Source organism: Saprolegnia parasitica, assembly GCF_000151545.1.
Source record: "Saprolegnia parasitica CBS 223.65 unplaced genomic scaffold supercont2.56, whole genome shotgun sequence".
Lineage (NCBI taxonomy): Eukaryota > Oomycota > Saprolegniomycetes > Saprolegniales > Saprolegniaceae > Saprolegnia > Saprolegnia parasitica.
The window spans coordinates 188244-212532 of NW_012156450.1; the positions used below are offsets into that span (position 1 = coordinate 188244).

At 58.9% G+C, this 24289-nt stretch overlaps 12 protein-coding genes across 12 annotated transcripts in view; 7 read left to right on the forward strand and 5 right to left on the reverse strand.

Annotated features, from left to right (window-relative positions):
• The first annotated feature begins 594 nt into the window (after positions 1–594).
• Positions 595–2103, forward strand: SPRG_09916 (O-sialoglycoprotein endopeptidase). The gene is made up of 8 exons (XM_012349660.1): positions 595–1140; positions 1191–1254; positions 1307–1396; positions 1446–1521; positions 1573–1642; positions 1689–1764; positions 1808–1906; positions 1946–2103. The coding sequence occupies exons 1-8, from the start codon at positions 621–623 to the stop codon at positions 1986–1988; spliced, it is 1038 nt and encodes a 345-aa protein (XP_012205050.1). The 5' UTR covers positions 595–620; the 3' UTR covers positions 1989–2103.
• On the reverse strand, positions 1932–3045 carry SPRG_09917 (hypothetical protein; the record flags this gene model as incomplete). The annotated part of the gene is made up of 6 exons (XM_012349661.1): positions 2710–3045; positions 2559–2655; positions 2468–2511; positions 2360–2419; positions 2211–2312; positions 1932–2069 (listed from the first exon to the last, which is right to left on the reverse strand). Exons 1-6 carry the CDS (start codon positions 3031–3033, stop codon positions 1932–1934), a joined length of 765 nt encoding a protein of 254 aa, XP_012205051.1. The 5' UTR covers positions 3034–3045.
• Positions 3046–3719: 674 nt separating this feature from the next.
• Positions 3720–4684, forward strand: SPRG_09918 (hypothetical protein; the record flags this gene model as incomplete). The annotated part of the gene is made up of 3 exons (XM_012349662.1): positions 3720–3994; positions 4038–4320; positions 4364–4684. 3 exons carry the CDS (start codon positions 3720–3722, stop codon positions 4682–4684), a joined length of 879 nt encoding a protein of 292 aa, XP_012205052.1.
• Positions 4685–5996: 1312 nt separating this feature from the next.
• SPRG_09919 (hypothetical protein) lies at positions 5997–7046 on the forward strand (the record flags this gene model as incomplete). Its single annotated transcript, XM_012349663.1, has 3 exons — positions 5997–6319; positions 6367–6649; positions 6702–7046. 3 exons carry the CDS (start codon positions 5997–5999, stop codon positions 7020–7022), a joined length of 927 nt encoding a protein of 308 aa, XP_012205053.1. The 3' UTR covers positions 7023–7046.
• An 858-nt stretch (positions 7047–7904) lies between these two features.
• On the forward strand, positions 7905–8958 carry SPRG_09920 (hypothetical protein; the record flags this gene model as incomplete). The annotated part of the gene is made up of 3 exons (XM_012349664.1): positions 7905–8251; positions 8299–8581; positions 8626–8958. The coding sequence occupies 3 exons, from the start codon at positions 7905–7907 to the stop codon at positions 8944–8946; spliced, it is 951 nt and encodes a 316-aa protein (XP_012205054.1). The 3' UTR covers positions 8947–8958.
• Positions 8926–10360, reverse strand: SPRG_09921 (hypothetical protein). The gene is made up of 7 exons (XM_012349665.1): positions 10064–10360; positions 9974–10012; positions 9688–9927; positions 9519–9644; positions 9276–9473; positions 9166–9227; positions 8926–9120 (listed from the first exon to the last, which is right to left on the reverse strand). The coding sequence occupies exons 1-7, from the start codon at positions 10334–10336 to the stop codon at positions 9024–9026; spliced, it is 1035 nt and encodes a 344-aa protein (XP_012205055.1). The 5' UTR covers positions 10337–10360; the 3' UTR covers positions 8926–9023.
• Positions 10361–10547: 187 nt separating this feature from the next.
• Positions 10548–11797, forward strand: SPRG_09922 (hypothetical protein; the record flags this gene model as incomplete). The annotated part of the gene is made up of 2 exons (XM_012349666.1): positions 10548–11337; positions 11388–11797. 2 exons carry the CDS (start codon positions 10548–10550, stop codon positions 11795–11797), a joined length of 1200 nt encoding a protein of 399 aa, XP_012205056.1.
• A 22-nt stretch (positions 11798–11819) lies between these two features.
• SPRG_09923 (hypothetical protein) lies at positions 11820–13358 on the reverse strand (the record flags this gene model as incomplete). The annotated part of the gene is made up of 6 exons (XM_012349667.1): positions 11820–11930; positions 12008–12304; positions 12360–12657; positions 12705–12728; positions 12791–13167; positions 13218–13358. 6 exons carry the CDS (start codon positions 13356–13358, stop codon positions 11820–11822), a joined length of 1248 nt encoding a protein of 415 aa, XP_012205057.1.
• A 1737-nt stretch (positions 13359–15095) lies between these two features.
• SPRG_09924 (hypothetical protein) lies at positions 15096–16814 on the forward strand. The gene is made up of 10 exons (XM_012349668.1): positions 15096–15174; positions 15222–15343; positions 15388–15480; positions 15542–15607; positions 15657–15722; positions 15768–15843; positions 15888–15944; positions 16006–16298; positions 16349–16651; positions 16701–16814. Exons 1-10 carry the CDS (start codon positions 15105–15107, stop codon positions 16773–16775), a joined length of 1221 nt encoding a protein of 406 aa, XP_012205058.1. The 5' UTR covers positions 15096–15104; the 3' UTR covers positions 16776–16814.
• Positions 16697–19860, reverse strand: SPRG_09925 (hypothetical protein; the record flags this gene model as incomplete). Its single annotated transcript, XM_012349669.1, has 3 exons — positions 18975–19860; positions 16927–18919; positions 16697–16884 (listed from the first exon to the last, which is right to left on the reverse strand). Exons 1-3 carry the CDS (start codon positions 19803–19805, stop codon positions 16697–16699), a joined length of 3012 nt encoding a protein of 1003 aa, XP_012205059.1. The 5' UTR covers positions 19806–19860.
• Positions 19861–20270: 410 nt separating this feature from the next.
• Positions 20271–21966, forward strand: SPRG_09926 (hypothetical protein; the record flags this gene model as incomplete). Its single annotated transcript, XM_012349670.1, has 6 exons — positions 20271–20750; positions 20814–20915; positions 21041–21183; positions 21235–21598; positions 21655–21813; positions 21856–21966. The coding sequence occupies 6 exons, from the start codon at positions 20271–20273 to the stop codon at positions 21964–21966; spliced, it is 1359 nt and encodes a 452-aa protein (XP_012205060.1).
• A 213-nt stretch (positions 21967–22179) lies between these two features.
• SPRG_20876 (hypothetical protein) overlaps positions 22180–24289 on the reverse strand; it is a gene marked incomplete at both ends in the record, with an annotated part of 4906 nt that continues 2796 nt past the window's right edge. The window contains 7 exons of the mRNA XM_012349685.1: positions 22180–22293; positions 22338–22445; positions 22498–22740; positions 22794–23204; positions 23249–23321; positions 23364–23693; positions 23742–24265. Of these exons, the coding sequence (XP_012205075.1) occupies positions 22180–22293; positions 22338–22445; positions 22498–22740; positions 22794–23204; positions 23249–23321; positions 23364–23693; positions 23742–24265 (1803 nt within the window). The remainder of the gene's footprint in view (positions 22294–22337; positions 22446–22497; positions 22741–22793; positions 23205–23248; positions 23322–23363; positions 23694–23741; positions 24266–24289) is intronic.

The window sequence follows — 24289 nt, forward strand, 5'->3', positions numbered from 1 at the left end:
GCCGAAAACTTCATCGCGTGCTTGCGGCTGCAAGCATTCGTATTCTAGCGGTGCTTGGTCCAGCCCCAAGAATCGAGTAATGCGCACTGTAGAGCAGCTAGTCATTAACAGAACGGACTGTCTCGTCGGTGCCAAGCGGCCGCTTCCTTTGGCTTGCCCTTCGTTTCCTTGCGAGGAAAGGGATCCCTAACGCACCGAGAGTCAAGAGGGGCCAAAACGACAAGCAAGCTTCAAATGCTGCAAGCCTTCTCATGCACATATCGGTGCTACGCTGCCCTTATACGGAGCCTTGCAGCAAGGGTATATAATAAATGTATATACCTTTGCTTGCAGATCGATAGTTCCTTGGAGTTCAATATGCTGCAACGTCGGTGGGACTGGGCTGATGAGCACCGTCGTACTAGGCCAATAACGTTAGATCTCATGAGCACCGTCGTACTAGGTGTCGAAGTGGATTTGACTATCATGCTAGCTAGCGAGCGACACAAGTATAAGTCCTTCTTGTCCTCGCACCGGGTAGAGCCCAAGTTGACGACCAGTTGGTTGCTGAATCATGCCCACGCCAATCACGGCGTACTGTTTGAGCAATAAACTGATTCTTGCATTGTCCAGCCGTCGCGATGAGTGGTGGCCCGATCTATGCGCTCGGAATTGAAGGCAGCGCCAACAAGCTCGGCGTCGGCGTCCTGCTGCTCCATCCCGATGGCAGCTGCGACATCTTGAGCAACCCGCGCAAGACGTACATCCCGCCGGCAGGCCAAGGCTTCCTGCCGCGCGAGACCGCATGGCACCACCAAGTCCACTTTGCGCCGCTTGTCCGGCTCGCGCTGTCGCAGGCCAAGATATCGCCTTCGCAGCTGCACTGCATCTGCTATACAAAGGGCCCGGGCATGGGCGCGCCGCTGCGGTCGGCGGCGGTTGGCGCGCGCATGCTCTCGCTGCTGTGGAAGAAGCCGCTCGTGGCCGTGAACCACTGCGTCGGCCACATCGAGATGGGCCGCGCCGTGACCAAGAGCGAGAACCCCGTCGTGCTCTACGTGAGCGGCGGCAACACGCAGGTCATCTCGTACTCGATGCAGAAGTACCGCATCTTTGGCGAAACCATCGACATTGCCGTCGGCAACTGCCTCGACCGCTTTGGTACGCGTGATCCCGTCGTAGTGCCTGGTCCTGATACCAAGCTCGTCTAGCGCGCGTGCTCGGCCTCTCGAACGACCCGAGCCCGGGCTACAACATTGAGCAGCTCGCCAAGGAGTATCTATCGCACCTCTTCCATGGCACGTGGTCGATGTATGCAATGTGGTAGAGGCTCCAAGTACATTGAGCTGCCCTACGTGGTCAAGGGCATGGATGTCTCGTTCTCGGGCTTGCTCTCGTTCATTGAGAAGGAGGCCAAGTACGCTCATTCGACATCGCTTTCTGTTTCAACAATGTATGGCGCGTAGAGACAAGCTGGCGTCCGGCGAGTGCACCAAGGCCGACCTTTGCTACTCCCTCCAAGAAACCATTTTTGCCATGCTCGTACGACGCATCCTCCTGCGATGCTTTGACGACATATTCCATGGGTGCTAGGTGGAAATCACGGAGAGGGCCATGGCGCACTGTGGTCAAACCGAAGTGCTGATCGTCGGCGGGGTTGGCTGTACGCTTCGTTTCTCAACTTCGAGACGTTATAGACGGTCTCTTAGGCAACAAGCGCCTCCAAGAAATGATGGAGATCATGGCCAAGGACCGTCACGGCCGCGTGTGTGCGATGGACCATCGGTACCGTCCGATTAGAACCATTCTGGTATGCACACCGTACTAGGTATTGTATTGACAATGGCGCGATGATCGCGCAAGCCGGCGCGTTGCAGTTCCAGCACCTTGGCCCGACGCCGCTCGCCGAGTGCACGTGCACGCAGCGGTAGTGCCATCTTGACAATATTCGTCTAAGTCCTTGTAGGTTCCGCACGGACGAGGTCGACGTCATCTGGCGCCAAGGCTAAGCGCTCGGTCTCTGCATGCTGCGGCGTGATGGCTTCGTAGACGACGTTGGCGGTCGGAACAATACCCATGGGCGTGTCAACCTACGAGCAAATATAAGATGCTTTTGTTCTCTTGCTCGCGCCGTCGGTATCGTAGTACCATCCTCTCATCCCTAGTCGTCGGTCCAAGGAGCTACCATATTACTGTCTGTACACGTGTTGTCCTCGTCGTTGGCAGCGTACCGTTTGGAGCTCGCTGTGCTGGGCGTGGCGTGTCTCATAGTCGCGGAGGACGTACGTCGTGCCAAAGCTGTGGTAGTAGCGTGCGTCATGGAGCTTGACACACTAGAGAGGATCGTCGCATCATCAAGTATCCCAATGACATGCATGACCTTGTTGTCGACGCGGGCAAAGAAGCGACACAGGATAAGAAATCCAAACGGCATGACGCGCTACAAGGATGTGGTCATGAGCCGAGGGTACGCGTCGCATGCGAGTACGAGCTTGACACTGCATTCGACGTCGCCGAGGTCCCGCACGTCGTCTAGCATAGTACTACGTCTGTGAGTTGCACCTCTTAAGTCGAGCGACCTTCAAAGAGGATCACGTCATCGTAAAAGAGAATGGCGGCGTGTTCGCGCAGCCGATCGAGTGGCAGCGTCTCGCATGTCGGTTGCGGCGTCGCGTGCTACCGGGGAGCATGCGCGATGGGCACACAGCATGGCGCACGATGTCGAGCTACCTCGGAAAGTGTTCCGCGGTACGCGCACGTGTACGTGACGTCGAACGCCGTGGCCTCAACGTTGTGCGCCTCTCGCTGGGCGGTCGCCCACGTCGCAAGCGCGTCTTCGGCGCGGAAGGCCACGCGCCAGCCCGACGCCTCGTGTGTCGCCTGCAAGAGGTTGTCTCCAAAGAGCATTTCGGGCAATGGTACGTGCGGCAAGCGGAAGCGGTCGCTCATGGCCGACCGCTCGGATGAGCTCAGCGCGCCGCGCTTGATTGTCTCGAACGTCCATCCTGCGTAGGCAAACACATGGCGGCCGTCGACCACCGCTTCCTGGGCCATGGTCGTTTCGTGGCAAATCTCAAGAGTGTCTTTGAACGTCGCTTGGCCAAGATACAGTTGCAAATGACGTGGCAGTCCCACCGAAGTCCCACCGAAGTCCAAGCAATGTGGCGATCTTCGTTTCTTATCGTCTTCTTGTTGGCAAGTGCAGAACGATGCTTACTTTACATGCCGCACGTCCTCATGCAGATTCCTCGTCAAGTGCAAACATCGAGCGGACCTCATGGCCGGCACCTTGCTCGTGTATCGTGAACGAGCAGTCGTACCGTGGTAGCTGCAAGATGGGCGATCGCGTCGGAACAAAGGCGATGTGTTCGCAGCGTACTCGCTACGTCCGAGCCGCAGCAGAGAGCCGTCCACCGCAAGCTAATAAGCCAGCTCTTCCACCGAGTCGGGGATATGGCGAAATAGCCAACATGGATAGACCGACACCCTCCCGACTGATTACTGTACCACGGCCACTCTTGGTGTTGGATCGTAGCCGCAGATTTCGAAATCGAGCTTGTCCGCAATCGCTGACGTGATCCGAGCTGGCGTGCACCAATCACATGGCAGCAGACTGCGTATACAGCAACAACGTGGGAACGAGTTGTGTGGCGAGTGGCCGGGAGCGCACCAGAGATCAATATTCCGCCGCTGATCGCCATGCAGCGCTGCTGACCTTCTACGCTTTCTGGGTCGGGTCGATGTTTCTCTTCCAAGGCGCCATACTCACGATTCTCTGGAGCGCACACTACCGCTGGTATGTCGTGGCCGTCTACGTGGCCTACGCCTCGTGGCGCTTCCTCTTTCCTCTGCAAACGTGGCCGCTCGCGCAGCGCTGGATGCTGCGCATGAACGCAGCGTGCCAGTACTTTCCGTCGCGCGCAGTGGTGTTTGAGCAAGGGGCCGCCGCGCCGCCGCCCGACTCGAAGGCCATGCTGGCCTACCACCCGCATGGTATCCTCGCCGAGGCTGGTACGTCCTTCTGCGCTTGGCACTGGTCGAGTTTTCAAGTGGTGTAGGGTCGCCAACGGCTTTGCCGACCCCGTGTTTGCACCGTGCCAGATTTCCTGGCTTGTCTCGGAGCTGCTCTTTCTCATGCCGCCGATCGCCAACATCATCTCGTGGTTTGGCTGCGGCCCCGTGCACCGCGCCAATTTCGAGTCGCTTGCGAAGCGTGGCAGCAATCTCGCACTCATTCCTGGCGGGTTCGAAGAGGCGACCATCTACGCGTATGGCAAGCACCGCGTGTTTCTCAAGGAGCGCAAAGGCTTTATCAAGCTCGCGCTGCAGCACGGCTACAAGGTACCATTCTCTCTCGACTCGGAAGTACGATGCAACGGGGTAGGTCTACCCGGTGTATACGTTTGGCGAAGAACGCACGTATCTTGCCTTCGAGCCAGGTCTGCGCTTGCGCCTCGCACTCAACCGGTTTAAACTGCCCGGCGTGCTCTTCCGAGGCCTCTGGTGGTGCTTCTTCCTTCCATTTGCGTCGCAGACCATGACGACGGTGGTCGGCGCGCCGCTGCAGCTACCAACGCTTCCGTCACCGACGCCGGACGATGTGCGCAAGTACCACGATGCGTACATGACGGCTCTCCAAGCGCTCTTTGAACGCCACAAGGCAGCGTACGCGCAGGACCCTACCGAGACGCTCGAGTTCTTTTAACGCCATGAGTTTTTTGCCAACACACGTTATAGACGGCCCTCATAGCCCCGAGACGATGCACGAGGTGTAATGCATACTACGGTCCTCGATGGCACCTCGCTGGTAGTTGTTTTTATGTCTTGCTGGTACCAGCTACTGTACTAGTATCTCAATGGTCCATAGAGCCATAGATGCCCTTGGCTACTTGCAGTACAGTAGCATGTCCGGGTCAGAGTGGACTGATTTCACCCAACATTTCCATGCTCAACGACACGACGACGACACGCGCAGCTCGACGGAGGTCGTAGTATGTACCGGCACGGCGCTTGGGTAGTCAGACGCCACACGGTTCCCACCGGACCACGAGTACGATTCTTCGAGGCCCTGGAAGTCCGTTCAGCTTCAGCTCCAACATGGGAGAAGTACCGTCGAGTCCGTTTTCACCCAACTTTAACAGGTTGGCGAAAGATATGCTGCGGTTGGGGGCTACAAGGCGCCAACAGGTCGCGCAATTTTGACGATAGACAGACTGCGTGTCGTCGCTGCTTGTCGCGTTGACAGCCAAACGCAGACGTCACGAGCTACGTCATGAACACGGCGCCGTTGTGTTGCGATGTCTCTCTGGGATTGGACCCCATGTCGACTGCTACGAGGAGGACCATGTACCATCATCAAGCCGTGCGTCGACTCGACACGTCACGCATGATCACTTAGGATATCCCATCGGTCCACGCTGCGTGGGTATAGACAGCACCGTATCAGCCTCCGCTGTCGGGCGTGGCTGCTTGTGCCATGCGTGTCATCGATGATAACGTTGCGCTAGCCTACGTGGCATCCACCGTAGACTAGGCTTTGTCTCTTGAAAGAACGGGTCGGTCAATTTCGTTAGGTATATCTATCTTGCACTTGTGATATAAGAGGAGGAAAATCGAATTCGTTAGGCGTAGGAAGCAAGCGAGCACTTGGACACGTGCAACCCATCTGATTTGATGCACACTACTTCAGCAGACTTGACGTCGCGTGAAGGATGCGTTGCCAGCTCTTCCATCGTACTATAATACATGCAAGCCCGTGCTAGCCACAAGGCGCCATGCGTTCAGACAACTCTTGCAGTACAAAGCAAAGTCCCTTTCAAACCATGACTCTAGAACGGACCTTACAACACGATTTAAATCGCGATACAATAAATAGTGTACGGTGACCGACGGGCGCGCGTCTGTCGCACCTCGCCGCTTGTTGACACGGGATTCGTCAACAAGGGTCATGGGCGCGGGCTCGAAGCTCATTCTGGGATTTCCTTCGCTTCGGCCATTGTACTCTCCAGTGCTTCGCGATGCTGCAGTACTTGATGTACGCCGTGTTCTACTCGGTCTGGGTTGGATCGCTTCTCTGCTTTTACCTCGCGCTCGGAGCCATCGTCGTCACGGACCTTCGCTTCTACCTCATCCCGTTCTTCGCCATCTACTACAGCTACCGCTACTTCATCTCGCCGCTTGCGCCGTGGCCGGCCGCCCAAGCCTTTGCGTACAAGATGTTCAAGAAGCACCAGTATTTTAGCGAGCAAAAGGTCGTGTTCGAAGACAACATGGGTGCACCGGCCGCCGACTCGAAGGCGCTCCTCGCCTACCACCCCCACGGTGTTCTTAGCTGCGGCTGGTACAACGCTTTCGCTCGATCGATGCAACTCATTTCTTTTCGTATAGGACGACCAACGGCATTGGCTGCGAGACGTTCGCGCCGTCCCAGATCCAATGGCTTGTGTCGGACGTGCTCTTCAACCTCCCGGTGATGGGCGACATGATCTCGTGGGCGGGCTGCGGCCCCGCTGGCAAGGAAAACTTTTCCAAGCTTTGCGGCCAAGGCAGCAACATCGCGCTCATTCCTGGTGGCTACGAAGAGGCGACGACGTACAACTACGGCAAGCACCAAGTCTACTTGAAGAACCGCAAGGGCTTTATCAAGCTCGCGCTCAAGCACGGCTACAAGGTCGTATTACACTCTGATTTTTTAGAGTTTGGTGGATTGAAAAGCGATGTAGGTCTACCCGGTTTATACGTTTGGCGAAGAGCTCACGTATACGACGGTCAACCAACTGCTCAAGTTCCGTCTCTGGCTCAACTCGTGGAAGATTCCTGGCGTCGTTTTCCGCGGCAAGTGGTGGTGCTCCGTCCTGCCGCACGACGAGAACGCGCTCGTCACCGTCGTCGGCAAGCCGCTCGAGCTGCCGCTCATCGAACACCCGACGTGGGAGCAGGTCGAGAAGCACCACGCCGAGTACATGACCAAGCTCCAAGAGCTCTTTGACAAGCACAAGGGCGAGTACGCCAAGGACCCCAAGGCCACTTTGCACTTTTTGTAATGACTCGAGTCGAAATGCAAACACTGTATTTGAGAACTTGGCGTGGTCCACTGGATCGAAGCGGAGAAAACACTGTATTGCGATTTGGGCCCACAGACACTCGTATTAGGTCTGGCCCATGGCGCTAGAAGGGACGGCACCGTCGCCGCACTTTCGAGGTGCGTGACCAATGGTGAACGACACTGGTTGTGGGCTCGTGTCGCTCCCACGTGGCCATAAGTAGCGCCAAAATCCAGAATAAAATCCTGGTTCAAAACTAAAAGGGACGCGTCGATCGGTGGGAGCTGCATCGTCACATGCGCAGGCAAGGACGCAATGGCCATCTCTCTGTCGGCTTGCGTCACGTTGACGGAAACACCCACGGACGAATTTGGCGATCTTTCGGCACGTATCATATCTGTCTCATTTGAGACGAAAACAACCTGGGCATGTTGATGCGTTCGGTATGTCGTCAATCTAGCAGTGAATGATGCTTGGACATGCAGCATCCTGCGCACATTAGTTGATTAGTGCGGGCCTTTCATTGCTTCTGTTCCCCGTAACACCACAGGAACACCCGTGTGGCGATTTTGCAGGTGATGTCGGCAGGTCTCTCTGTACATCGAAAACGACTTGCGTTTGATATAATGTCCAGGGGCGCATTTGAAATATCATTCGTAGTCATTGCTCCATCCCGTTAGAATTGAAAGACAAGCGAGGCAACGCGCCTTCTCTTGCCATTCTTGCGACGTGGCTGGCAGGTTGGCCAGCCAAACGTTCCACTTCAAATGAGACGCTCTGGATAAATCTTGCACGTGCAAGCGAAGTTCGAAGCGCTTTTCCACGCCCAATTGATGTTTCGTGATCATCCAAGCAGGCGACGATTGCAATTCACTCTGCAAGATGCTGTCTACTGCGCGCGACGTGCTCCTGAGCTACAGCCTCGTCTTTGGCTTCTACACGCTGTGGATGGTGTCGATGGCGCTGGCCGTCGCGTCCGTGCCCGTCATGCTCTTCTCGTCGAGCTACCGCTACTACGTCCTTGCCTTCCACGCGTGCTACTTTTCCTACCGGTACCTCTTCCCGCTCTCGGCGTGGCCGTCGCTCTCCACGGCGCTTGTCGATATCTACCAGCGCCACCCGTACTACGCCAAGCAAGACGTGGTGTTTGACGAGGGCGCGGCGCCGGCGAAAGGCCGCTCGAAAACGCTCATGGCCTACCATCCGCATGGCATCCTCTGCTGTGGCTGGTGCGCACTGCTCGCCGTCACGTTCCTCCTCTCACTATGCTGTCTAGGCTCGTCAATGGTGGCGCGAATCCGGTCTTCCGCCACTCGAACTTTTCGTGGCTCGTCACCGATTTGCTCTTCCTCGTGCCCGGCATGTCGAACCTCTTGGCGTGGTTCCAAGGCGGCCCCGCGGGCCGCACCAACTTTGAGCGCCTCGCCAAGGCCGGCGACAACATTGCCATCATCCCCGGTGGCTTTGAGGAGGCGACGATCTTTGCCCGCGGCCACCACCGCGTCTTTCTCAAGAACCGCAAGGGGTTTCTCAAACTCGCGCTGCAATATGGCTACAAGGTATTACTGCATTCTTTGAGTTTGAGAGTCCGATGCCAAAGTAGGTCCATCCTGTCTACACGTTTGGCGAGGAAGAGACGTATGCGTCGTTCCCGTACCTTCTCAAGCCGCGTGTCTGGCTCAACAAGTACAAGGTGCCCGGCGTCATCTTCCGCGGCCTCTGGTTTTGCTTCTACATGCCATTCAGAAGTGCGCGCCTCACAACGGTCGTGGGCGCACCGCTGCAGTTGCCGACGATCGACCACCCGACGATCGACGACGTGACCAAGTACCACAACCAGTACATGGCGGCCCTCCAAGAGCTCTTTGACAAGTACAAGGGCCAGTACGCCACCGACCCGAACGCGGTCCTTGAGCTCTTTTAAGTATCAACTTGATATTCCATTGACTTTTGTTTCAACGACATGATGACACTGCCAACAAGAAGAAGACAGTGTGTGTCTTAGGCGAAGTGGCCGCGCTTGCGACCGAGGTCGATGCCGCGCGAGTTGCGCGGGCTGTAGAGCGCCACCGCACTTTGCAGCTGCTCGACGCGTGTCCTAGCAGAGCTCCAGGTGACGCCGATATCGGGTGGCGATGCGTACGTCTGGGCTGTCAGCTCTTGCTTGAGGTCGCGGATTACACCTTGCACGCGCCGTGCCTCAATCTCATGCCGCCATGAGAGCGCGGAACATTATACTAGATACAAAAGTACCTTGCGCAAGACTGGCACGTCATCCAATTCTTGCTGGAGGCGCTGCATCTCCTTCATGACCGACGTCAGCGTGTCTTGGGCAACCCGGGTCTGTCGCCGGGCCTCGTCGCGTTCGTCGCGCAGAGCATGAGCGGCGGGACTGCCCAGGACGCCGTGGAAGAGTCCGTGGCCACTGCTGTCGGTCTCGTTCGCTTCGTCCTAATCCATGTCGTAATTTAAACGCCAACGGGTCGGTGGGTCTACCTCGAGTCGCTGGAGTCGCTCCTGTAGTGCTCGGTTCTCTTTGCGCAGCGCCGCGAGGTCCAAGTTGACCTTGTCTAGCGACACTTCGGCGAGCTTCCAGTACTGCGCTCGTTCCAATGCAAGGCTCTATCACTTTGTTGCCGATGGTGTCGAAAGCCTGTACGCAGACCTTGTACTCCTGTAGCTCCTGCGCCAGCGTGCGCGTGGTATGGCCCGACAGAATCGACTTGTGCGGATCCATTGGCGGCTTTTGGGCGCGAAGACGTTGCTCCTTGAGTGCCTCCTGCGAGTTGAAGCGCTCCGACTGGAGCTCAAACTTGAGCTGAATCACTTGCTCTTCCCAGATCCGACACTCGGCGCGCATGGCCGAAAGCTCCTCTTCCTTGGCGCCGAGCTTGCGCAAGAGCGACTAGACATGGTTGCAGACGAGTGCTAGGTGGAAGTGGTAACAGTACCTGCAGGTCGTGGCCGGCCAACGCGTCGTCTTGGACGGGCTACAGATATGTGGCATCATGCGCACCGCCATGACGAAGTGCATAACGTACGGCAGCAAGCGGCTGCGCGTGGCTGAGCGCGTCTTTCAGCGCTTTCACCTGCTCCTTGAGCGCAAGGTTGTTCTCGACCACCTCTTGGATCGCCTCGGGCGTCGCCTGCGCCGCCCGCGCGAGGCTGAGCTCGTACTCCTTCTTTGCCATCTCTCGCTGGAGGATATCGACCTGCGCTGCGAGCCGCTGGTTCTGCTCCTGGAGCTCGAAGCGCGCGTTGCCTTCCTTGAGGAGCTGCGTCTGCAGCGCCTGGACCTCACGGACGTTGATCATCTATCTCGGTGTTGTGACGGCGCCACCTCACTCGCAGCTGTTGTCGTCTTGTTTGTAGGGACTTGTCCCGTTGAAACACCACGCTATCCGGATATACCGCGCGTCAAAGGGTTGCACCGGGTATGTTTTCTTACATAACGGCATCACCACGTTGCAAGAAAGGAATGACCGACCAATCACAGCGCGTACATTCTTAGATTCTTAGATGGCCATGGCAATGTGGGCCAACGGCAGCGTGCTCGAGCTCCGCCACGTCGCGACGGACGCGACCGCGACCTTTCTCGTCGAGCGCGAGAAGAGCCAATTGACCTTTTGCCGACTGGACGCGCCGTACGAGAAGCTCAAGGTGGCACAGACCGGCGACACGTCGTGGGGCGCGGGCGGCGGCAAGTTTGCGTCCTTCACGCCGATCGCCGCCCCCGACGAAGCGCTCTACACGTTCCAGCTATGCGCCAATCAAAAGAAGGCCAATGCGGCCGGCGGCGAAGGCTGGTACCTTGGCGTCGGTATCGGTGCGACCGGCGTCGCCCTCGGCCATAGCCGCGTCCTCATCGGGCACGCTGCGCCGGAATTGTTTGCCGTCACGCAGCACGCACGCAAAGCGACGTTGCAGCTTGACGCCTCGTGCGTGACGTCGTCACTGCCGCAGCTCTCGCCGTCGCAGATCGACTCGTTCATGCGCGAGGGATACCTGGTGCTGCCGTCGGCCGTGCCGGTCTCGCTCGTCCACGAGGCGCTGCGACAGATCAACCACGAGCTCGGGAAGCCGGGCATGATGATCGAGGGTGGCGTCGAAGGCGCTGCAAAGCTCGCAGGCAATACGTCCAACTCGGCGGCGATCCGGAACCTCTTCTTTGGGAGCTCTGTCGCCACGTATGTGGCCAGCCTCGTGGGCGAGATCGCGCCGCCGCAGGGGGCGCAGATTGCACTGCGCTTCCCCGAGCTCGGGCCGGCGTACGAGCCAAAGGGCAACGAGTGGCACACGGACGGCATGCGCCAAGGTCGTGCGAATTTGATTTTCTTTGTCGTAGCGCTCACCACGCGACCGTAGGTAAATGGAATCCGTTTTCGCTGCTCGTGGGGATCGCGCTCTCGGACGTCCAGCAGCCGCAGAGCGGCAACCTCATCGTCTTTCCAAAGTCGCACCATGCGCTGCACGGGATGCTGCAGGAAGGCGGCGTGCTCGCGGGGTGTGCCACGACGTGTACATCGGTGGACACGGTCTGGGGCGACGGCCACCTCCCGGACCTCGGCCCACCCATTCAACTGCTCTGCAGCAAAGGCGACGTTGTGCTCTGCCACCCCAAAATGGCGCACCGGGGTGGCCCCAATTTGTCGTGCAACATTCGGTACCAAGTGTACTTTCGCATCAAGCACGCGCTGCACGACGATCGCATGGAGCGGGCCAAGACCGACCTCTTCGCCGACCTTGACGGCTGCCAAAACAACAAAGCGTCATGAAGATGCGAATACGACGGATCTATTACATCAGCGGCGGGAGGTGGTCTTCGTGGCCGACCGAGTTGGACGCGGCTGGTCGTGAGAGCGGGGGCAGCACGAAGGGTGCGCGGTCGTTCGACGCGTTTAAAATGTCCTGGAAGTTCATGCGCGAGCGGCGGAACGCTCCAATGTCGAGCGTGTGCGAGCGGCCTTCGCGGGGCGGCCCGCGACCGACGGCAAGCACGGCGCCGAGCGCGGCGGCGGCACGAGCGCCGGGAGATCCGCGACCGTCGATGCCGATTTGCCGTTATAGATGATGCTGCGGATGCTCTCGTTCGAGTAGAGCTGGAGACGCTCCTTGGACCGGTTCGCCATCGTCGGCTTCCAGAGACGCTTGCGGTTGTTGGCAAACCAATTGTTGAGCTGGCACATATCGAGGCCCGTCTCGTCGCAGAGCGCCTTCTTCTCGACGTCGGTCGGGTACGGGTGCTCGAGATGTTCGGGCGACAGCATCCAGTCCTTGAGGATCTAGGTGGATTGACCATTCGACCTGCAGAAGTAAAGGACGAGATCGATTGCGTACGCGGATGACGTGGGGCGGCAGGAGCGAGCTTCGCCGGGCCCGCTTTTCTTTGCCGTTGCTGTCGTCGTCCTTGGACTCAAGCTCGCGCTTGAGCGGAGGCGACAGCTTCTGCTGCGACACATCGCTCGCACTGCGTTCGGTGCGCGGCGGGAGGCGCAGAAACGACGACGGAATCGGGTGGTGCGGCGCCGCATACGGGTGGTGCACACGTTGGTGGTGGTGCTGTGGATGGTGGTGGAGCCGATCGACGACCGACTCGGACACGGACCGGTGCGACCGCGGCTCGAAGAACGACGCGCTTGACGGCGGAGGAAAGGCCACGGGCGGGTACTCGTGTGACCGCACGGGGTACTCGGGCACCCGACGCTCCTACAAGAATATAGCGTCGTCAGGTCCTGGACAGAAAGCAGCGTAGCCAAGGGTGGAAGGACCGGTGCTCCGTCGGCGGCGGGTACCCCTGGTACGGGTCGTTGGGATGGCTGAACGGGTGGTCGGGCGCGTGACCACCGTGGTGCGCCATGCGGAGCGGCGCGTGCCCGTCTCGCATGTCGTCGGTCGGGCGATCGTGCACGAAGGGCGGGGGTGGCATGCGCGGACCGCTTTCGCGCATCTGGACATCGCGCGCGAAGGACGACTGCAGCTGGCGCGAGTGCTCGCGGCGCATCATGGGCTTCCAGATGCGCTTGCGTGCGTTCGTGAACCAGTTGGTGAGCTGCTTCATGTTGATGCCGGTCTTCTCCAAGAGCATCTTCTTGTCTTCGTCCGTCGGGTACGGGTGCTTGACGTGCTCGGGCGAGAGCATCCACGTCTTGAGGATGGCGACGGTGCCGGCGGGAGCTCGCGCCGGGGCTTGCGCACGTCGCCAGGTGCCGTGTTCTCATCGTGGTCCTTCTCGTCGCTCGAGCCGCCATCGTCGTCGTCGTGGCCGACCTCGTCCTTGACATGCGGCGACGCGGCCGCCTGCTTCTGCTCCTCGGTCAGCGTCGTCGTCGTCGTCATGGCCGATCAGGATGGATGAGTGACAGGATGGATTCGCTTGTTGTGACATTGGGACCCCTGGGACAGACTATACTCTCTACCTCCTCCGGTGCTGTCGCTATTGGCCACACGGACCAATCACAGCCGCGCAACGTCATTATTTTGACCAATCGCATGCGGTGATAGCCCTCGCCTCTGACACACCTCTGACAAGTGATATGTCACCTCTCACAACGCATTTTATATCCGGAGAGTCCACCCGCCAACTAGCCGACTAGATCGTCGACTAAACGCGTGTTGACCAAGACCCACCAAAATCAATTATGGGACGCCCTTGCCATGCTTTAAGATGGGGCTAAACGAATCAGAGCGAGCCCACGTACAAGACGCAAGCCCCAGACAAGTACCGATACCAATCAATCATGTAGTGGCTTCACTACTATCTTCTTGGAGTAAGTGATGGGAACGAGTGGATGCGCTTACCATGTTCCGACTGGCGGATTGTATCATACCAGTCAAAATTCCCACAGGCGGAACCGACTGGCGGATTGTATCATACCAGTCAAAATTCCCACAGGCGGAAGGCGGATTATGATGCAATACCTTTCATAGAAATAGCACAAGGAGGAGGCGGGTGCACCTGACTTGGGCGAGATATCGGCGTCGAGATTGAGCACTGCCCAAGCGAGAGATGGCAAAAGTTAGTCGACGGCGAGACCGGATACTCTTGCCGGACTGAAAACCATCAGTTGGTCATCCGGATAATACATGCAGGAGGTCCCCCCGTTGAACTTCAACGCGCTCGATGGCTCAAACCAAAAGCCCAGGGCAAGCATAGCTAGCATCCACGTACATGACACCCGCTCTCTCTCCCCCACGCGGTCCTCACAGCCTTTATTGCATCATCACCAGCAGTGTCAGGAGGCAAGATAAAACATAGGGACGCGACCACGGCAGCTGACCGCGGCACGCTGAACGACACGAGTGTGTCACTGCTCCATCAACACGAGCACGGCTCGCCCTTTTTCATGCACAACGCGCAGCCGTGGAGGCAGACCAGGCCGCCATCACGCGCGGTGGACCCAAGTGATAGGGGTACTTGACTGTGCTGGATATCCGGATACGACCGCGTCGGCGCCTGGGGTTTGCCCACGACCGTCGCGTCGTGCTCTACAGGAGGTCCTGCGCAGTGTTGTCGTGCCACGCTGCATGCGTCATCGTGTCGCAGGCGATATCCGGATTAATGTACTTGGCCCAACTAATGATATCCGGTCAGTGCGCGACACGAAGCACCGCGGCTTTCGACAACGCAATGGGGCGCACGCAAATCACTTGGTGTACCTTCTTCGCACACTACAATCGACCCATCAGAGCTTCTTGTCAGGCTCCCAGCATCCAGCTCCAGCTCTACCAGTCAGCATCATTTAGTTGGGTGTTTTTAGAATACATAACCTGGACACGTGTATTTCACGCAGCGTTTCCAGCAAGAGCTGCGGTTGCCCTGCTCGAGAGCGAGAGGCTACATGATCGATATACTGGTGTCGTACTTGTGCCACGCACGACCAGTAGACACGTGGGGGGCACAGTGCCCCTCCCACTCGTGTCGACGGGGCAGTGATGACTCGACGTGATCGGCTTCCTAGCGTTTCCGGCTTTTCAATTTGATTGGCTAGGTCATTTTGACCAATCAAAGAGTGTTTTCGTACCAACACGCAAGGCCATTGGTGCTTTTGGTAGAGCCAATCATCAAACGTAATCTGTCAATCGATGCCTTCTGCCAAGCGCCAGAAGGTCGAGGCGGAGCCGCCTGTCGTCGCCGAATACGAGATCCGTGATGGTGGCCACGACCGATGCTATCGACGTAGCTTATAGTGATATGCCTAGGCTACCGCTACGTGAAGCCATACGTCTTCAAGTTCATGGCGCACGCCAAGCAGCGCTGGTTCAATCGCACGCTCATGGACGTCTTCACGACCGAGTTTGGCGCCTTCTCGCCCAGCTATTACGTACACGTCCCTTTCCCTTCATCGATACGCATTGCGATAAGTAGGTCATGGCCATCGAGTCGGGTCGTATCACGCTCAACGGCGCGCGCACGACGCCAGAGACGGTTCTCAAGAACGGCGACCTCCTCTGTCACATGGTCGGTTGCAATAGCAATGCCAACTATACTACTGCGGACATTTATTATGCCCTCTCAATAGACGCACCGCCACGAGCCGCCTGTCGTTGGCGACGACATTCCTGTCGTCTACGAGACCCCCGACCTCGTATGTGCATCATCAAGGACAACATGTCCATAATGACGGAATGTTGCAGGTTGTCGTCTCCAAGCCATCAACAGTGCCGACGCACCCGTGCGGCGCCTACCGCCACAACTCGCTGGTACACGACCCTTCACCCTGACGCTTTGTCGAACGACGTTTGTAGCATTTCATTGTGTTGGCGAGTCGTCCCGACTTGACCGCGCTGCACATCGTGCACCGCTTGGATCGCTTGACGTCGGGTAGACAAGCGAACGCTCTCGCTGTAGCCACACCCTCTCACTAGGCGTCGTGATTCTGGCCAAGACGACGGCCAAGGCTCGCGAGCTCTCCAAATGCATTGGTACGACAAGTCGTCTGTAGTGTCCTAACCAGCTGATTATTGATCTCGCGCCTATGCGTAGCGGACCGCACGGCGTCGAAAGCCTACTTGGCGCGCGTCCGAGGTGTGTACCCCGAGACCCTTTCGGCCGAGTGGCTCGCCTCCGCGTCGGCGACAGCGGCAGCGACGACGCCACTCGCCGTGCTTACTATGGACTCGCCTACGCAGCTGCGTATCCAGTGCCCGCTCGCATGCAAGTCGCACAAGGACGGCGTGTGGGGCTGCGCGGTGCCTGGTGAAGACGCCAAGGAGGCCGAGACGGTCGTCGAGTTTCGCTGCGCCATGGACGATGGCACGAGCGTCGTCTACGTCAAGGTTGGTCGAGTGTATTTCAAAACGCAGTCGATGAAAAAGTGTCGACGTAGCCGGTGACGGGCCGCACGCACCAAATTCGACTCCACCTGCAGCTCCTCGGTTTGCCGATCGCCAACGACCCGTGCTATGGCGGTCAACTGCATTTCGGCCGGACCGACCTCCATGTGACCGAGGACGACAATATTGTCATCGCGAAGGACAAGGACGACGATACGGCGTGCTTTGCGCCGCGCGAGGACGGCGAGTCGGACGATGCGTTCATGCAGCGCACGTGCAGTCGGTGCCAGACCGTGCAAGTCAACCGCAACCATTTGCATTGTGCGTGTATCTGGCTCCACGCGCTCGAGTACAAGGTAGAATTCGTGGTTCTTGCATGAGGGCATATATGGATGCATTGTTTAGCTCGCGGGCGACACGTTCTCAGTGCCACCGCCGGCGTGGGCCACGCCAAAGAGCTCGTCCAGCAGCGCCTTGTAGTGGACCACCGATCCAGAATGCGGAAAGAGGTCGCTCGCAATCAGATACAAGTCGTCGTCCGACAGCGGCGCCTGCACGCTGCGTAGCGCCGTCATCAACGCGTCTTCCCCTACACACATGGTCAATGGAGGTATCGACTCGTTTCGTGTACGCAGAAAGCCGCTGCCGTCGCTGTCATGCGCGAGAAGCGCCTGGCGGAGACTGTACTTGGCACCGTCGAGCGCAGTGCCGAGAAGCGTCCGCACGGTTGGGTCCATTGCTGCCACGTTGGTGGCTGTCGTCGACTGCTGTCGAAACTTGGCCTTGGCCCGCTCGAGAATGGCGCGGGACCGAGCCTGCGTCGCATCGGCGGCGTGTTGGGCTTTGGCGAGTCCACTGCCTACGCCCATGGCCGTCGTTGTGTAGAGCGCGGCGCGCATCTCGGGCGTCAACGGAGCTGCCGTCGTTGCACGGGGCGTCGATGCAACGGAGGACGACGACGACGACGACGGTGTCTTAGCGCAGGACGTCGACCGTTCGGTGAGCGCCTGCGTCACCTGGGCGTGCATACGTTGACTTGTTGTTTGGAATCGCCCCGACAGCAGCGATCCGATCTCGGTCGGGGTCATGCTCGAGGCGTTGGCCCGCGCCGACGTCGGGCGCGATGCAACGGACGAGGCGGAGAGCGACGGGTGGTGTCGATTCGAAGAGCCTGCTGTCGTCGCCAAGGAGACTGCGCGCATCGACGCAGAGAGGGCGGGCTCGGTGGATGGATTGGGCTCATGTGCATCGTTTGCAGCCAGCGGGACGACGCCAAAGCGCGCTGTGTCGAGCTGCGATCGATATGTAGGGATGTACAAGGGCCCTCGCTCGTCAATTGGAGGCGGCCGGGGCGGCAGCCGGGGAACGTTCTGCGATGCCTCGTCATGCTCGTCGTCGTCGTTGTTGTTGCCATGACTCCAGTCGCAGTCGTACACATCGTCAAAGAACGAGTGGTAGTCGACAAAGCCGTCGACCGACATGTAGGACGCCCAGAGTCCATCGGGCGGGCGGCGAGAGCTCGTAAAACGACACCAGGCGCTCGAGCAGTCGGACGGATGCATGCCCCGACGCCTCCGTGTCGAGGCGGGCAATCGACTGTCGGAGGTCGGCCGGAATCTAATAGTACATCGCGTCGTCGTCACCATTTCTCGAAGGAAAGGCGACGATGGAATATGTACCTGCCGCAGTTGGCTCCAGAACGAGCCGTCGCTGGGCGTCGCCGCCGCCGATGCGCGCACGACTGCATCACAAAACTCGGCTGCCGTTGTCGTCGGTTGAACAAAGCGCCGGGTCAGCGTAAGCCACGCGTGCGGATGGAGGTGGTCGTGCAAATGCAGCCGGTGGCGGAGCACACTGTTCATGCCATCGACGCCGAGGCAGCCATGCTCGCGACTCTCGGCGCTGCAGACACGTCGCAGATTGGTCCCGCGCTCGTGTAAGAGCGACGCAACCTGAGCGAGCACGCGCTCGATATCCGCATGCTCAAAGCCGTCCGGGTGCGCCTCGCAGTACGCCAACGTTTGTTCGTCCGCCTCGACGAGCCGGAACGGCTGCTTGGGTGTCAGTGCGAACGTCAGGGTCGCGCCGACGCAGCAGTCGGACGGCCTCAAGTACCGTGCCGCAGCGTCATCTTGGAGCACCTTGTACGCACCCCGATCGAGGAACTTGCCGCCGCGGAGCCCCGAGTTGGGTACCGGTGGCTCAAAGATGGCCAGTGTCTCGTCGGCGAGGTGTACTGTCAACACAAAGGAGCGTGCTGCTTGCGCGGGTGGTAGCTCGGGCGTCGGCGCAAAGATGGCGCGAAAGCGCAGGCATTGCGTGGTGGCCCGGCGGTCGGGCTTCTTGGCCTTCTCGCGCACCAGTTGCTGCAGCAGCGACCCATTGTCGTCGTCGTCGTCGGTGTCGTCGTTGGGCGGCGACCTATCGTTGGAGCGTTGGTTGCTACTGCGCGCGACGGTCTCGGACGGCTCTTGCGTGATGCCATGCTGTGTGAGGTAGTACTGCCGTGTGAACTCGTCGCAGTCGTCGAGATGAAAGACGCGGCCAAAAACAAAATCTCGTTGCCGCAGCGCAGGTCCAATGGCCGTACATACCGCGTCTCGTCGTGCATCATCGGGAGGGGTCTAGCCACATTATGATATTGCATTGTACTATGAGATAACAATCCGTGCAGGTGACGCCGTACCGGCGAGAGAGAAGCACAGCGAAGGACTGGCCGCTGCCGCGCCGGTCCCGCGCCGCCCGGCCTTCGCGCACTTCCACCGTGTCGTCGGCGAGGAAGTAGTGGAGCGTGAAGCGGCGTGTCTCGGGGTACAATGGATGCGGGTCCTCCCACGAACAGTAGAAGCGAAGCACGTGCGTGCTAAACTGCATAAACTGCTGGACTTTGGCGGCCGCCTTCTTCTTCGCGGGCAGCGTCGGTTGTGGCGGCTGCTTGACCGCTTCAATCTCGCGGTAGGCCGACACGGCGGGCGTGTCCGGGTACGGTAACGCAGGTGGCTGTGGCCGCTGCACGACATTGGCGTAATACTCGCGCGTCGCCGCGTCGCAGTCGACGAGTTTGCACTTGTGGCCTTTGAGTACGATCGTTTGACCAACGGCAAAGTCAGTTGGCGTGAACGGCCCTCCCGTCGGCGACAGCAGCACAGTACGCGCGAGGAAGCGGCCTTGCGCGAGGCCGCTGTTGGCGACGCGCGGCTCGGAGACTTCAATCGACGCATCCGAGAGGTAGTAGAGCAGCACGAGCCGGCGCACGCGCGACGGGCCCGATGGCGCCTCGAGCGACAGCGGCGCGTAGTGCGACGGCTCTTCAAAGTAGCAGTAAAACCGCAGCACTTGGCGGTCGTTGGTCACCCACGTCGGCAGCGACGGCGTGCTGTAGTAGCGCGAGCTCGGCTCGGACGAGGACGCCTTGGGCTCAAGCGGCGCGTCCTCGCGTGCTGGCGGTGGCGGCGCGACCGGCCGCATGGCTGGTACGACGTCTTCGTTGCCCGCCAGGATGCGCGCCATGGCATGACTCTTCCGGTGATGCGCCTTGGTAATCTGTGCATGATGCAGCGTACGCAGGCCTGGGATCATGTGCGGAAGCCCACTGCTGCCATCGGGCGTCGCCATCAGGCGCGATCCTTTTACAACGGCGTCAAAGTGGCACGTGCCACGTCGACAAAAGGCGGCACGTGCCACGTCATCCCAATTTGGCACATGCCACATCCACAGGCGGCATATGCCACCTACAAAAGTACCGGTATGTGCAAACCCCCTAATCACCGTCGCAGCTACAACCAGTTGGGGATCTTCAACGGGCGCGCCTTTTTAGAAAAGGCAAAAAAGCCCTGCAGCAATGCACTAAATATCGCGCGAGGCGTAGCGAGACCCTCGGTCCAAGAAGAGAAACCACGACGTCCGTTCGCCCGGCAGCAGTACGTACTGGTACTCGGCAGCGACGGGCCGGCGCCACATCACCTGGGGTCCAGCATGACCAAGGTGGCGCCGGCGCGGAGTGTCTTGGGCATCACCAAAGACGGTCTGCGCAACATCAACGTCGACCAGATGATGGAGTCCAATGCCCTCGCCGACCTCGGCGGCATCGACGGCCTGGCCAAGAAGCTCTGCGTCAATCTGGACTTTGGCCTCTCGAGCAACGAAGCGTCCCAAGGCTTTGCCGACCGCCGCAGCGCGTTTGGCGCCAACCTATTTCAAGACACACCGTCCACGTCTGATTTAGCACTCGTATTCGAGACGCTCAAGGACACGACGATCCTTGTCCTTCTTGCTGCCGCGATCGCATCGACCATCACGGGGTCCATCGAAGACCCGAGAAGAGGCTGGACCGAAGGCGTGACCATCATGATTGCTGTCCTCCTCGTCGGTCTCGTCAGTGCCACGTCCAACTATGCAAAAGAAAAGCAATTCCGAGCGCTCAGCGCCAAGAACGACGAGTTCACGTCAAGGTGCGTCGGCACTTTATTGTCTTGACGTTTCTATCGCAAGACAATGTTCGTGCTACGCGACGGACAGTATGACGCGGTCCTCGTCACCGACATCAACGTTGGTGACATTATTGTACTGGAAAACGGCGACCGGATTCCGGGCGACGCCGTCTTTGTCCGCGGCCAAGACGTCAAGTGCAATGAGTCGAGCTTGACGGGACGATGTCGAGAAGAGCGTATCGTCCGATCTATTCTTGCTCTCGGGCTGCTTGATCTCGGCCGGTCGCTGCCGTCGTCACTGCAATCGGTGTCGAGTCACGCTGGGGCCGCATCAAGTCCAAGCTTATCCGTGCCGAGCGACCGACACCGCTCAAGGACAAGCTCGAGGACATGGTCAAGATCATCAGGTACGGCGGCATCTTCGTTGCTGTCGCCACCATGCTCGTGACCATCCTTCTGTATACATTTTTCGCCAATCGCACCGGTAGTACACTTCTATCAATATGTAGTTTGCAATGTATCAAAGTATCGACTCAGATTTGGGTAAATGCGATATTCGTGGGCTGGACCGACTGCATCGCCTTTATCATTGGCGTCACAATCATCGTTGTCGCGATTCCCGAGGGCCTTCCGCTCGCCGTGACCATCTCGCTGTCGTACTGGACCAAGAAAATGCTACTCGACCACAATCTCCGCATTCGCGTCCTCGCTGCGTGCGAGACCATGGGCAACGTCACGAGCATTTGCAGCGACAAGACGGGCACGTTGACGGAGAATCGCATGACGGTCGTGTCGCTTTGGGTCAGCCATGGTGCACCGCTGCTCGACGCACTCGAGATCGGCGCCAGTTTTCTCGACGAGCTCAGCGTCAACGTCTGCGTCAATACGACCGCGGAGCTCACACAACAGTCTACGGCAACAAAACCGAGGGCGCCCTCTTGCTCTGGCTCCAATCGTGCAAGGTTGCGTATGCAAGTGTGCGCGCGGCCCACTTCAAGCCCCCTGGTGGCCACATGTTTTCCTTCTCGTCCGAGCGCAAGACCATGATCATTTGGCGCCCGAACGGCACCTACCGCCTTTTTAGCAAGGTACACATCCTCCATCTACATGCACACCAAGTCGGTCTCTAGGGTGCGGCCGGAATTGTGCTTGAGCGCTGCAGCACCATGCTCACGTTCCAGCGCACTGAGGTGCTGTTGTCACCATCGACGCTTCATAATTTTTTCATGTGCTGTCGCTAGGGATCGCGATGCGCTTCCTACCCGTGGACGAAGACGAAAAGTCCTTTGCCAACCCCAACCATTTAGACGTGCATGCAAGTAGTATTCACTAGGCATACTACGACCAAGGCCATTGGATATGGATGTTCTCGATACGTCACACGACGAGGAAGAGAATGGCAGCGACAGGATAAGAAATGTATTGAGAAAGCATGCAATCGATCGACAACACGTCTAGCCAGACCGTCCCAGCAACGCCGGCCCTTTGCCCGTCGACGTCTCCGCAACGTAAAAGAGGAGGTACCCCGTCTCGGCGCCAGGGCCCGTGAGCACTGCAGCTTGATCGACCTGAAAAACACTCGTTGAGTCGATGCTAGCACGCTCCAACCAACCTCGGTGACGAGCGCGTCGTTGTAGCGCGTCCATTTCGTAGCCTGGTTGTGCACGTCGGTGATGTAATGGCCTTCGCCCGCCGTGCGCCCGAGGTGCCGCACAATACTCTACATTCCATTTGGATGTCGCCGCGATTTGAAGAATGGCGACGAGGGCTACCTTGAGACGGTACTTTGGAGCTGGCTTGGCGTTTGGCGCCTGGAACACACTCAGGTCCACCGAGGTGGGTGCCACCACAATGTCGTTGCGCTTGACGAGCGTCATACTCGCCGTGCTGATCTCAAAGCGCTTGAGGTGCAGCACAAGAATCGGTGGCGCGTGCGTGATCGTTGCAGTCACATTGACCGAGGCGCCGTCAGCACACTTTTCGCACTTGAGGTCGACCGTGTGCGATTGAAAATGCTAGGTCCGTGCTTGAAACACAGTGTACGAGACGACAATCGACACATCGGTACCGTCGTCAAGAGCTGGGGCACGTCCAAAGCGGGCGCTGGCGGCTCGGGCGGCGCGTCGTCCCACGCAAAGAACTCGCACTGCGGAAACTGGTTGCACTTGATGAACGGACGACCCTTGTTTTTCCCGTCTTTCTTGGTAATCAAGCGCTTGACGGGCTTCTGACACTTGCACAAGATCGGTGGCTTGGGCGCCGCGAGGGCTGGAAAGTCCAGTGAGAGTTCCCGGAACGTTTCCTTGACGTGCCGGCGGTACGCGCACGACGAGCACGTGAGTGTTTGCGTGACCGTCGTGCGAAAGAACGTGGTTGTCGGCAAGAGCGCTTCGACGTCGGCCGGTGCCAGCGTCGGTGTTACCATCGCTTTCTCATCGTTGCCGCCAAAGTACTGGTGCAGCGACTGCTTGCTCGCCTTCTCTCGGCCGCGTCCGTCGAGAGCAGGTCCAGCTGCGACTGCACCACGCCCTTCATGTCGGCCTCGAGCTCGTTCAGAACGTTCATGAGGAATTCATGCGCATCCTGCTGTGCATTGCTACCGTGTCCATCAGATACCGAGGATCCATCCGATACGTACTTGGCAAACACTTGGGCACGCTTACCAACAACCGCCTTCATCGGACTCGGGTCCAAGTGCGCCGACTGCACGTGGCCCTTGATCATGGTTTTAAAGACCAGGTAAAAGTCGTATGCGTCCTTGACAGCCTTGGCTTGCCAATGGCCTTTTGGCAGCGGCATCTTGGTCAGTGCCGTGACCCACGCATCGTCACGGAGCGTGGTCACAAAGGCCTGCAGCGATAAGAGCGCTTGCAGCACCGCGTTCATATAGCACGTGTTGCCAAGGTTCACGAGCCCTTGCTGGCTCTTGGCCACGGGGTTGGCCGCCGCCGCTGCTTGGCGCTTGGCACTACATAGGCTCATGGAATGAGGTATCATCCCTGACGTAGGGCCGTACCCGAGGAGGAGCTCGGAGAAACCATCTTTGGCCACCTGCTTTTTCTCAGTGACCTCGTCGTCGACGTCGTCATCTATATTGATGGGCTCGCTTGCGTTTGTCTTGGTCACCGACGGTGGGTCTGCCGCGCTCGGTTTTGATGGCTCCTTGGGCGCCGTAGCGATGAGAGGGGTCTCGGTGCGTTTACTGGGGGTTGTCAGTATCGTCATCACTGGACGTGACGGCGCCGCGTCAAGGTTGAGCTTGGGCGGTAGCCGGCGCAATGGACTTGCTTTTGTCGGCGGCGGCGGCGGCGATAGGTCCATCTGCAGCTTTGTCGGGACGAGCCTCGTCTTGCCTTTGGGCGAGTAGAGCATCGCATCAAGCTCGCGCATGCGATCGCCCATGGGGCGCACCTTGCGCACGGGCGAGGGCGAGTCCAAGGCGCCAGCGCCATCCATCCCCTGCGCGTCGTCGTCGTCGTCGTCAAAGGTCTTGGCGCGGGTCGGTGTCGGGTGCGCCGCGCTGGGGCTCAGCCATCGCTTCTGTGCCATGCTTTTCCCAAACGG

Excerpts from the sequence above, each read along its gene's own strand:
- SPRG_09916 (XM_012349660.1), top strand. The coding sequence starts at position 621 with ATGAGTGGTGGCCCGATCTATGCGCTCGGAATTGAAGGCAGCGCCAAC. Across the intron at positions 1,643-1,688 it reads GATCGTCGGCGGGGTTGGCT|GCAACAAGCGCCTCCAAGAA; the intron begins GTACGCTTCGTT and ends ACGGTCTCTTAG. Across the intron at positions 1,765-1,807 it reads GTGTGTGCGATGGACCATCG|GTATTGTATTGACAATGGCG; the intron begins GTACCGTCCGAT and ends ACACCGTACTAG.
- SPRG_09921 (XM_012349665.1), bottom strand. The coding sequence starts at position 10,336 with ATGATCAACGTCCGTGAGGTCCAGGCGCTGCAGACGCAGCTCCTCAAG. Across the intron at positions 9,645-9,687 it reads AGGAGCTACAGGAGTACAAG|AGCCTTGCATTGGAACGAGC; the intron begins GTCTGCGTACAG and ends ACAAAGTGATAG. Across the intron at positions 9,228-9,275 it reads ACGTGCCAGTCTTGCGCAAG|ATTGAGGCACGGCGCGTGCA; the intron begins GTACTTTTGTAT and ends TGGCGGCATGAG.
- SPRG_09924 (XM_012349668.1), top strand. The coding sequence starts at position 15,105 with ATGCCTTCTGCCAAGCGCCAGAAGGTCGAGGCGGAGCCGCCTGTCGTC. Across the intron at positions 15,608-15,656 it reads TCTACGAGACCCCCGACCTC|GTTGTCGTCTCCAAGCCATC; the intron begins GTATGTGCATCA and ends GGAATGTTGCAG. Across the intron at positions 15,844-15,887 it reads CTTGGATCGCTTGACGTCGG|GCGTCGTGATTCTGGCCAAG; the intron begins GTAGACAAGCGA and ends CCCTCTCACTAG.